The sequence below is a fragment of the Cupressus sempervirens genome, chromosome 10 (genome assembly GCF_028749045.1).
Source record: "Cupressus sempervirens isolate cs-2001-9-10 chromosome 10, ASM2874904v1, whole genome shotgun sequence".
Classification (NCBI taxonomy): Eukaryota; Viridiplantae; Streptophyta; class Pinopsida; order Cupressales; family Cupressaceae; genus Cupressus; species Cupressus sempervirens.
In genome coordinates, this window is record NC_143127.1 from 640,331,578 (window position 1) to 640,344,087 (window position 12,510).

The following is a 12,510-nucleotide window of genomic DNA, read 5'->3' on the forward strand; positions in this document are numbered from 1 at the left end:
GATCCTCTTGGGGGATTCCTAATTGTGAAAATCCTTCGGTCTTCCATAGAATCTAGGTATTTGCCTTTCAAAACTTTAACCTAGTAAAGTTGTGGATTCTCATATAGAGCCCATATTAGTTTTGCTCCAAGTTCTTTATTCATTAGGTTCCAATCTCTCAATCCTGCGCCCCCTTCATCCTTGGGTCGAAAAATTTTATCCCATGCTAACAGTGGAATCTTGTTTTCTTCATTGGCTCCATTCCAGAAAAAATTCCTCATCTTCCTTTCCAAAATTTGAACCACTTTTTTAGGGATATCAAGGCATATCATAGCAAAGACTGGCATTGCTAACAAGACTGTTTGAAGCATCAATATCCTGCCTGCTAGAGTTAACCATCTGCCCCTCCAACCTTCCATTTTCTGTTGACACTTCTCAATAAGCTTATCCCAAAGCTCTAACTTGTTTCTGCTTGCAAAAAAAGGGATTCCTAAATACTTATTTGGCATTAGTCCCATTTTTATATTCAGAATACGACAGATTCTATATTTGACATTCTGGGGGGTATTGAAGAATTTTTTTTTTGACTTTTTCCAATTTATAAACTGTCCTGAAATTCTGCCATATAACTCTATAGTATCTTTCATCACCTTTGCTTCCTCTAGACTTGCTACACCTACTAAAAAAGTGTCATCCACAAATTGCAAGTGCGTGAGAGGTTCCACTGTTTCTGTGATTTTTATCCCCTTCCATTGACCAAGTTCCCTTTGTCTTTGAATCAGCCTACCCAACACTTCTACCATGATGATGAAGAGGAAAGGAGATAGTGGATCCCCTTGTCTAATGCCCTTTTCTTGTTCGAAAAAACCTTGTGGACTCCCATTTATCAAAACTGAGAAATGCAGAGTTCGAATACAACTCTTTACCCATTGGATCCAATCCTTGCTAAAACCAAAATGACTAAATACTTCCAGCATGAAACCCCTATCCACCTCATCATATGCCCTTCTTATATCTAGCTTTACCATCATATTCTATGATTTCGAGGCTCGGATGGTGTGCAATGCTTCATGTGCCACTACTACCCCTTCAAAAATCGATCGACCTGGCAGAAAACTACTCTGCTCTATGGAGATAATGGAGTTCAGCACCTGCTTGAGTCTGTTGGCCATCACCTTTGAAATTATCTTGTAAATTATGTTACATAGTGATATGGGTCTGAACTCCTCAAAAGTTTGTTGAGTTTCCTTCTTTGGCACAAGTGCTATAAAGGTGTTATTAAAATCTTTCAAGATGAAACCCCCTTGCCTTGATTCCTCTACTACTTCCCATAGGTCTTTCAGGAAGATATGACTCAATTTTTGAAAGAAGATTGCTGGAAAACCATCTGGTCCTGGAGCTTTATCCCCTCCTAACCCTTTCAAAGCTTGAACTACTTCACTTTCGTTAATTGTCCCCATGAGAGCTATGTTCTAGGCTTCGGTGATCATTGCTGGAATGATATTCAGAACCCCCTCAACCCCCTGAGCATCCCTTTCTACTTGCTGCCTTCTATGTGAAAAAAAGTTTACAAATTCCTTATTTATTTCCTCACTGTCTTTCTTCTTAATACCATTCATATCTTGAATTTCGTAAATACTATTTGCTGCTCTTCTGAATTTGACTAAGTTATGAAAGAAAGTAGTGTTTCTGTCCCCTTCCTTTAGCCATACTTCTCTGGATTTCTGCCTCTAAAAGGTCTCTTCTTTATTTAGACAAACTTCCAATTCCTTCCTTAAAAATTTCTCAACCTTGAAATCTTCTTCAAACATACCATTTTCTATTACTTTGAGGCTTAGATTTCTTAATTTCTCTCCAATATCCTTTTTTGAATAAAAAATGTTCCCAAAATGCTCACGGTTTCATAATTTAAGTTGTTCTTTTAAATATTGCAGCTTTTTAAAGAAAATGAAAGCTTTGTTACCTTTTCTTGGTGGGGCCTTTTTCCACCATTCCTCAATCATTTTCGAGAAGCCATCCAATTTCATCCACATAACCTCAAATTTGAAAGGACATCTATCAGGTGTTTTTTCATCTTGAATCCTAAGTATTATAGGAAAGTGATCTGAACCTTGGTAAGGGAGGATTTCTGCATCACAAGACCAATTTAGCTCTGCCCAATCCCCTGCCACTAGAAACCTGTCCAGCTTTTTGGCTATATGCACAAAACCTTCTCTTCGATTAGTCCATGTGAAGTCACCTTTTTTGAAATTTATATTTATTAAACCATTGTTATTGACAAAGGCATTGAAATCTTTTTGACTTTCTAAAAGCCATCCTTTCCCCCTTTTTTGTCTTTCGGATTTAAAATGGCATTGAAATCCCCTCCTAGGATAGTCACTTCATTTCCCGTTTCCTGCACTTTCTCCACTAGAGTTTGCCATAATATTCTCTTTTGGGCATTGTTATTTGGACCATAAACATTTATCACCCTAAAGAAGCAGTGAAGGTGTTTGACATAAACCTTTGCCCATTGCCAATTTGCACTTGAAAAAGTCTCCGAGATGGATATTGTTTCTGATTTCCATGGAATCGCTAGACCTCCAAATGCACCCTCTGCTCCTGTCAGCATACATTCCCATCGCCTAAATTTGTTTTTAAAACTAGCAAAATCTTCTTCTTTGATCTTGGTTTCCTGAAGAAAAACTAGATCCGATTTCGATTGATCAAGGCACCTCTTGATCAACCGAATCTTGTCAGGGGTATTGCAGCCCTGACATTCCACAATAGTGTTTTATGGCTCCCAGGAAAAGGCTAAGCCTTTTCCCAATCTCAAGATTTTGGTTTGGCTTGCATCTTTGCCTGCTAATTCTAACTTAACCCTGATATGTTTTGGTCCTCTTTTCCCTTTCCTTCCAACATTAGGCTTCTTCTTTTGTGTATTGATATGTTCTAAAGACCTTTCCTCCATGATGCTTGGCACTTCTGAAAGACTGAGGTCATTTAAAGGATCCTCTTCTATGGGTGACTCCTCCTCATCTTTACCACTGCAACTATCCAAGGTTTCCTCAAAGGATTCGCTTAAAATTCTGCTTGGGGAGACTTCAATATCTTCAAATACTAACTCCTCTTCTACTAAGGGCATATGACCACTTAGAGTTTTATTCAAATCCACCTTTTCTCTTGATAGATTCAACTGATCATGTAATTCTATCTCTTCATTCTATGGATCCAACCTTCCACTCTCATCCACCAAGTTTACCTATCCTTGTGTTCCCATATCTACTGACTAAGTGTCATCTTGCTCCTTATTCACCCTTGAAACTATCTCTTCTTCCCAAGGAGTTTCCTCTACCACTTGAGTGGAGTATTCTTTTCCCCCTAGGAGGTCTATAACAGCTGCTCTGCTTTCCATACCCCTTTCCTCTATTATCCTCTGTGTAGGAGATACCAGATTATCTTTTAAATTATTTAGGGGGGATTGGTGGTTTGCTTGTAGATCCTGTTGCATCTGACCTTCCATCTTCTCCAAATCATCTAGGAGCTTGTTTACCTCTAGACCTTTACCTTTCCAATTTATGTCATTTAGAACTGTTGCTGAAAAAGTGTTGTTTACCTCCCCTTTCCGTATTTCAATCTGTTGCTTCCACACTCCATTTTCCGTGCTAAGATTGATGTAGTCTGGGCAAGGATGTCCCTCTTTTAAAAGAATTAAGATCCTCAGATGGGAAGAAGAATCTTTTTTATTTAGGGCCATCTCATAACTTACATAATCTCCTATTATGTTACCAACCTGTGCTAGCACCTTCTCTTCCCAGTATTCTGTTGGTAGATTATGAAGATTGACCCAAATAGGGAGAGATTGCATTTTTTCTTTGCTCGGGTCAAAGTTTGGCCTCCATTCCTTGGTTATGATACCCTTTCCCTCTAATAAATAAGGACCATTATCCAGAATGGCTTTTTTGTCTGCTTTACTCGGAGCTATGCCCATATAAAAGCCATTTGAAAGGATTTGCAACCCATTCCAAAGCTTTTAAACTGCATTCCACCCCCCATAAGGATTTGCAACCCATTCTAATAGTTTTAACTAATGGCCATGGGCCCAGCCATTTAAAAAAGAAAGCTCTCTCTCTCAAATCATTAACAGAATCATTTAGATTTTCACTATTAATGTGAATAATAGACATTACCTCATAAGTGACATTTTCTTTTGAGATGTGGTTTGCCTCCTTCACCGTCGATTTCGTCCCTTTGACTGCTTCATCTGTTTGCTTTGGTCTATAAAACTTGTGGACAATCCTTGAGTAGTCAAACTTATCAAAATGTTTATAGAAAGGATCACTCTTGTTTCTCCTAGTTCCCTAATGCCATTCGCTCCTTCCATTTTGCCTTCTCTGTGGATGCGGGAAACGCTCTCATTCTTGGTAAGTAGGAAAGGCTGAATGCCCTCCATTCCTCCTGTAATGATTCATAGGCCATATTCGAGAGAGTTGGTTCCCATAAGACCAGCCTTCATGGTGCCAGAACCCCGAACGGCTTTCTCCGCCATGTCCATAAAAACCTCGCCCTGAAGCAGAAGACCGATGCCCTTTGCGTTCAAATCTCTGGTTCGCCCGCTCCCGCTCCATATTAATTATTTAGGATTTTAATTTTAATAATAAATTCTAAATAAAGTTACTAATTAAATTAATAAATATATTATTAAAAATGCTTAAAAAATTAACTAAAGAGAGAAAGCTAATTATTTAAATTAAGATATTTTGCAATTAAATATCTAAAAGAGTTGTGCATGAAAAAGGTAAAAGATAATAAAATAATAAACAATAATTGATCAATGAGTTCCTCTTATGATTGCACAATTAGAGCCCCATTTTAGGGGAGAACTCTTTATCAGAGATCTAGAGCTCATTTTGTAATTACACAGGTTTTAGGGAGCAAAATTTGGAATTGGATCAAAAGATTTGTTGAGAGTTTCGGAGGGTTTGGGATTTGCATGCATTCACAGATTGTCTTAGATTTAGCTGTGGTTTTGAGATTTTGGGAATGAAAACTTAGAATTGGATCAAAAGAATTGTTGAAAGTTTCAGAGAGTTTGGATTTGTATGCATTCACAGATTGTCTCAGATTTTAGTTGTGGTTTTGAGGTAGGGTTTGAAAACCCATTGTAGAATTTTATTGAAAGATCTGTCTACTTCGTGTCTTCCTGAGTGTTTGCATATTGCTTATTAATTTATTGTATTGATTGTTGAATAAAGAATTATGTTGTAGATTTTGAAAAGGAAAACTTATTAATCAAGAAAATTTTACTAAGGAAAATTATAGAAAAACTGTAGAAAATTATTAAGAATGTATTCTTTTAAACCCCTTTAGATAAATAGGGAATATTTGATTATAGAAAATTGGAAGAAAACAATAAATCCAACAGTTAGGGTTTCAACTTTAAATTTGTCATTAGAACTATGTGATTATCTTGAATTTTCTAAATATAGATAAATATTATTCTTATATCTAAAATAATTTAATTGCAAAATTTATTAGAAAAATTTAAAAAGTTAATTGAGAGGAGAGCATGTTGTAACTAAACTTATGCATGCATGTGAAAACAAATATGCTAAAAATAGAAACTAAGTATAGTATGTTTACATGCATGTAAAAACAAATATGCTAAAAATAGAAAGCTAAGTATAGTATGGTTACATGCATGTGTAAACAAATATGTTAAAAATAGAAAACTAAATATAGAATGGTTGCATTATTTGAGAGATCAAAGACATTGGAAAATACTAATTGCATGTTTATTTTTATTTTATAAAAAATTAATTTAATTTTCTGATTTAATTATTAAAAATAATAATAATAATAATAATTTATTAATTTCTAAAATTAAATAAATATTATCCATTTAGTTATAAAATGAATGTTAGTATTAGTGATTATTTAAGTCTAATTAAACTCTTAGTTTTTGAAATAAAAAGCAACCGAAACAAGGGGTCAACCCTTACAACCAAAAAGTTGTCAACCAGCACATTACTGGAAAAATGAGAAAATAGCAGTCACATACAATAGCAGACTACAACTACTAACCAAAAACACAACTAATAGAGAAACAACTAACTAAAACAGAAACTATAATACTAAGCATACTATGATTGTTGAAGACATGAACTGTTGGCACAAACAAAACCAACCCAATCCAAAAACATCACACTATCATTTACATCTATCAACATAATATCTATACTAAATCTAAAGACTACAGTACCAAACATATTATTAAAGTTCAATTTTTTAAAACTATTGGCATAAACAAGCCAACCCAAGTCTATGAATAAGTTGTAAACCAATAAACTAGGTAGCATCAAAAACCAATAAAGTAAGGCCAAAACCCCCTAGAAACCACCATATTATTTTTCATCTTTATCTTTTCCCCTCCCATCCAGAAGCACTCTAGCCCAATCATCAACAAGGAACTTATACAGGAGCTTGTTATCCTCCATGTCCAACCCTGTCTCGTCCTTCTCCTGCACCAATAATTGAAGGGTGGTAGCAACAACATGGGTAACCTTCAAGGAAAATTTAGAGGAGTAAAACTCATCCTTTGAAGATTTGACCCTTCTCTCTATCTGTGCATTCCTCTCATTCTACTCCTCTTTCTCTGTGTTTCCTTTTTCAACATTCTTATGTGCCTCCTTAGTCTTTGCAAATGGTTGGTTTTCATCCTGCAAAACCTGGGGGTTGGTAAAAACATTGGTTTTTTCCTTAGCTAGGGAAGAGATAGTAATAGGGGAAGTATCAATTTTATTGCTATCTTTACAGAAGGTAATAGGTTGCAAGGTCAAGCTAGCTGACACATGAGTCATCTCAGTGGTATTGACATTACTAGCAGACACCTAGGTGTTATCAACAAAATTTTCACTTTTTTCTTTCTCCTCATTCCCCTTTTCTCTCTTGGAGTTAGAAAGTTTCTCCTCCTCCAGTTCTCTTTCATTATTTTTAGAATTCTCCTCTTTTGCCTCCTCAACCCTAAATCTATTAGCCTTTTGTTTGTATCTTGCTTGTGTTTTGGCTTATCTTCCTGACCTTCTCCTACCATTTCCTTCCTCCTCCTCCTTTGAATCCCCAATGTCCACCTCAACTAGCTTTTCAATTTTGATTTTTTTACTACCTTTTTGTTCAACTACTAGGTTTGGGTTTTTCTTTTTCTTATCATCCCTACTAGGGGAAGGGTGTAGCGTGTGGATTTTGGTTCCAGTGCTAGTACTCGGAGGGGAATTTTGATGGTGACATTGATTGTTAATAACAACAACCCCAGGGGAACAAAGCACAAGATGAAACTGGTAAAGTCTAAAGATCAAACCCTAGTGAATGATAGTGAAATTATTACCCTTACTTCTTTTCTCCCTAACATCACTTATCATGTCCTCAGGAGAGTGTAACAGAAAGAATGAGATAGAAATAAAATCTCTATTTCTAAAATGGTTCAGGATAGGGAAGTGATAATAATAATAATCTCCAAACCTACCTTCGAGCGTGAGGTATTTCATGATCACCAGGAAAACATCATCCCAAAGAGCCAATAGCTTATCCCTCTAGAAGCCTCCCTTGTAGTGAATAGGTTCTTCGTCCTCAGCAGAAAAGATATTCATGTTGGCTTCGTCCACCATTTTCGTAACCTTGTTCCATTTTTTCCCTTTTAGGGACAACCTAGTGGCCATTGCAATAGCCTCCTTGTTCACTTGAAATGTGATACCATTTACGGTAACTTTGCGATCATTCCATCCATTCACAAACTGAAGAGCACAATTTTCATTGTAACCCGCCATTGCCTGCATATACGAAAGAAATCCCCCTTCTTTCAATAGGAACCAGGTTGCCATTCTATCCTTAAAATTTTCTATCTTAGTTGGTTCTAGTTGATTCAAATCTCCACCCATTTCTTACTTGCTAACTCTTGGCCCCCCAACCTCAATAATTTGAATCTGAACCTTCTTACCCTCAAGTTCACTAACAGAAGAGATATTTTTCATCAATGACAACACTGCTATGTTGAAAATAACATCTCTAGGGCCTTTAATCATCCTATAAGCAATTTTTTGAGGTGCTTCGAAATCCCATCCCTTTTCATTATGGGATTTGTGCGTACTTTGCATCATAACTCCAACATCCCTAAAATCTCTGACAGTATCTATAATGATATTATTCGTACTTTCAAAAAGAAAACATTTAAACTTTCGCATTATGTTACCATAATTGCGAAGTAACTCTTTCCTCAAATTGTGTCCATTTATTATCCAACCTATACTATAGTGTTTTGTCATCTTTCTTTTACATTACTTATTAAAATTGGCAAGCTTTGTCTTCCTAAATATGATATTGCCAAATTTGGCATTGATCATTATTTCTCTAGCTATGCTTAGTTTTTGTCCCCCCCCTTCCTTGCAAATCAGGGTCTTAATTTCCTCCTTTAGGATATCCATGCTTCTCCAACACATCATTTTCTTTAAATCAAACCCCATGGCAGCAACAACATCCACCATCATATTACCTTCCCTATATATGTGTCATAACTGGACTTTTTCCATCCCATTTAGGATATGTCTAATATATATGATAATATTTTGGATATTCCAAACTAGCTGAGAGATTCCTTTCACCATATCAATTATAAATTTAGAATAACCTTCTATAGTTATTTCCTTAATTTGCATATCCCTAACCAATTGTAGGTCCCAAAGTAGAGCCATTGCTTCCACCATGTTATTACTTCCTCCACCAACATTCTCAGAATAGACTAACAACACTTCACCATTTCTATTTCTCAACACTCCACCCACAACCCTAACACCCTTTCTTGCAACACCATCAAAATTTAACTTAAGTTGTGTTATTATTGATGGTATCCATCTTGTCTGTTGCCTCCTTATTACCTCAGAGTTATCAAAATGATTAAAGTTCCAGTGGATACCCCATCTTTCTGCTATTTGGCATTCTTTCCTTCTTGTTTCTTCCCTTGATACCTTACATTTGGTAATCTTTATATTTTATTTTAGAAAATTCTCCATAATTCCCATAACTACCTCCACAGGCCTTTCCTCTTCCCGAAAGATTATGTTGTTTCTTTCCTTCCATATGTGCCAACAAATGTATGATGGGACAATTCTCCATAGGAATACCAGCTTGGGGTGATAAAAGGGACAATCCCAATTTTCCACAAATTGACCCATATTTTCCTTCATCACCCAACATAGTTCAAATTTCTCCCACACCAATGACCAGATCTTTAGGGTATATGGACATTCTAGGAAGAGGTGAGAGATACTCTCCTATTTTTCCTTACAGAGATAGCATCTGTTTATGATATAAAAAAAAACCCTTTTTTGAGGTTGTCCAACGATGGAATCTTACCATGTTGAACAGTCCACCATAAGAAGTTGATTTTAGGTAGAAGATTACCAATACAAACTTTGTGCCATGTTGTGGGACATAGGTCCTTAAAAGATAGGAGTTTGTAAGCAGATTTGATAGTATAATGGCCACTAGATGTTATCTCCCACACCACTTTATCCTCATGTATTAGCATTGGGATTCTTTGAGCTTCTATCAACTCCTCAAGTTCTTTAAGTAGTTGAATATCCTCTTGGGGGTATGTATCTTTTTGCAATTTCTTCCACTTCCTTCTAGGGTCAATATAATCCACAACTTTCATCCCCACCTCTGCCTTCAATGTTTCCATTAGTCTTCTAAATTTTTTCTAAACTAGCGGTTTACCCCCCACCCCCCCCCGCCCCCCCCATCCGATTATACTCCTAGAATCTGATGTTTTTCCCACTACCTGTAATCCACCTCACCCCTTCCCTCAATAAACTTATGCTTTTAATAGTATTCATCCATATTTTGGATCCTCCGAGGAGGTCATTATTAAAAATATTATGAGTAAATGAGGAGTTAGATAGGTATTTAGCTTTCATTATATTGCTCCAATCTGTTTTGTTTTCTCCCAGCCTCCATCTAATTTTAGCAAGAAGGGCTTTATTCAGATCTTCGAGTCATCTCACTCCCAATCCCCCCCTCTCCTTTGGTTTGCAAACATCCTCCTAGTTGACAAGATTCAATTTGTTCTTTTCCTTCGTTCCTAACCAAAGAAAGTTCCTCTTTATTCTCTGAATTTTGTCTACCATGTTTTGGTTTATTTTAAAAAGGGATAGAAAGTAAATTGGAATGCCCTGAAGAGCTGCTAAGAGTAGCTTCAATTTTCCAACATTATTGAGAATTTCCCCTTTCCATCTTGCTAGTTTTTTAGTATTCTTTCAACAATGGTATTATAGAAGTCATTTGTTACCTCCTTGGTGGTTAAAGTTAAACCCAAATAAGTATCCAGGAGGTTAGCCGATTGATAGCTTTAAATGTTCCTGATCTTCCTCTGCATAACAACATTAGTGTTAAAAAAATAAAGTTTACTTTTAGAGTAGTTTATTTGCTAACTTGAGCTGTCTTCATAGTTCTTAAGGATACTCTTCCCTGCTCTAGCTTTTATTATAAAGGATTCTCCAAAAAGAAAAGTGTCATCAACAAATTGTTGTAACACTTCAGTTCCAATAGTAATGGTAGGTTTAATACCTTTAACACAACCCATGTTTACTAGTTTAAAGAATGATCTCCCCACCTCCTCTACCACCATAATGAAGAGGTAGGGAGATAGCGGGTCTCCTTGCCTTAGTCCTATCCCCACTTCAAAATTACCCCAAGGAGAGCCATTTTGGAGGACCACATACTAGACAGTACTCACCATCATCCTTATGAGGTTTATGACCTTTTCATTAAACCCCACTCTTTCAAGAACATCATACAGAAAGTCCCATCTTACCTTATCATATGCCTTAGAGATATCCAGTTTGAAGGCCATACCAGGTATTTTATTTTTCTCCATATAAATGATTTTATAATTATTAATGCAATAAGGAAGTTAATAGATAAATATTTATAATTTTATTATATTTTAAGAGAAGTTGCATATAAATGATTTTATAATTATTAATGCAAGAGGGAAGCTAATAAATAAATATTTATAATTTTATTATATTTTAAGAGAAGTTGTGGTAGAGTTTACTTTGTAATCATCTAGCTAATATTTATTTGACTTTATGAGAGAAATTATAAATAATTTAATTTAATTTATAATTTTATCTCTAGTTACATTATGAATTAAAGGAAAAGTAAATATTAATATTATACTTAAATGGAATTCATATTAATATTTTAGAATTTGAAATCAATATAATTATTTAAATATAATAATATACATTTATGTTTCTAATTAAATTATTTATGATTTAAGATTATTTAAATTAATAATATGATAATATTGCATGATATTGTATATGTACAAAAAGATTGGATATTTAAATACTTATTCTTTTAAATAAGTATATTAGCATAACAATTTATATTAATATGTATATTCTTACTTTATTTCTAAACACATCTTTATGACCCAAACTAAACAAGAGAAATTAGTGGAATTAAATCATGTAGCTGAAAACTATGTGTTTTCTAATATCCTATTTATAGTCTTGTGATGTTTATTTCCGTGACGGTTTTTCTTTGTGGGTTGTTTAGTTGGCCAAGTTACAATGTGCACTAGAGGCATTTTTTAGATTTCTTTTATGATTATTTGACTAGATTTCATGATGAACTTTATGATTTGAATTGAGATTTATGTTTTATGAGCTTTATGCTATTGAGCATTTATGGGAACTTGAGTTTTGAGAACCAATGTTATTTTTGGGTTGCCTATTTTTGAAATAAAAAGTGACAAAAAACAAGGGGGTAAACCCTTACAACCAAAATGCTGGTGACCAGCACATTACCAATAGAGACCCACAGAGAACATTACTAGAGTAAAAACATACAAAAGTCCCACATAACCAAAATAAAACTATGAATGTAACTTAACCAACATACTACTATGAACCAAACCAACCAAACTATAATAGAAGTCTATTATGTCTACTATACTACTAAAGTTCATCATAAAAACTGTTGGCACAACTAGGTCAACCCGAGGCTGAGCAACAGCTAGATACCAACAAAACCAGTAACAACAAATTAACATTAAAAAAAAAAAAACTTGGATCTGAGGATCCCTTAAGGCTAAGAAACATAATTCTCAGTTTTTTCCTTTCCCTTTGCAGCCAGTAGAACTCAAGCCCAATCATCTGCAAGGAATTTAAAGAGGAGCTTATGATCCTCCATATCCATTCCAACTTCTTCTTTCTCCTATGCCAGCAGTTGGAGGGTGGTGGTAGTGATGTGGGTGACCTTTAAGGAAAATTTAGAGAAGGAGAAGAACCTATCTTCTAAAGTTTTAACCCTCTTATCCAATTTGGCATGCACCTCCAATTGCTCCTTGGTCTCCTCCTTATTTTTCGTTCCCACCTTTTTAGCATCCTCTTTAGCTTTTTCAACCTAGTTATCATCCTACAAAACCCTTAGATTTATCCTTGATCGAGGAGGAAATAGTAATGGGGGAGGTATCCACTTTGCTAATATCTT

General features: G+C 35.3%; 1 protein-coding gene across 1 annotated transcript; it reads right to left on the reverse strand.

Moving 5' to 3' along the window:
• Positions 1-2,284: 2,284 nt before the first annotated feature.
• LOC149535463 (uncharacterized) lies at positions 2,285-3,949 on the reverse strand. Its single transcript, XM_089806135.1, has 2 exons — positions 3,275-3,949; positions 2,285-2,731 (listed from the first exon to the last, which is right to left on the reverse strand). Exons 1-2 carry the CDS (start codon positions 3,947-3,949, stop codon positions 2,285-2,287), a joined length of 1,122 nt encoding a protein of 373 aa, XP_089662261.1.
• Between the last annotated feature and the right edge of the window lie 8,561 nt (positions 3,950-12,510).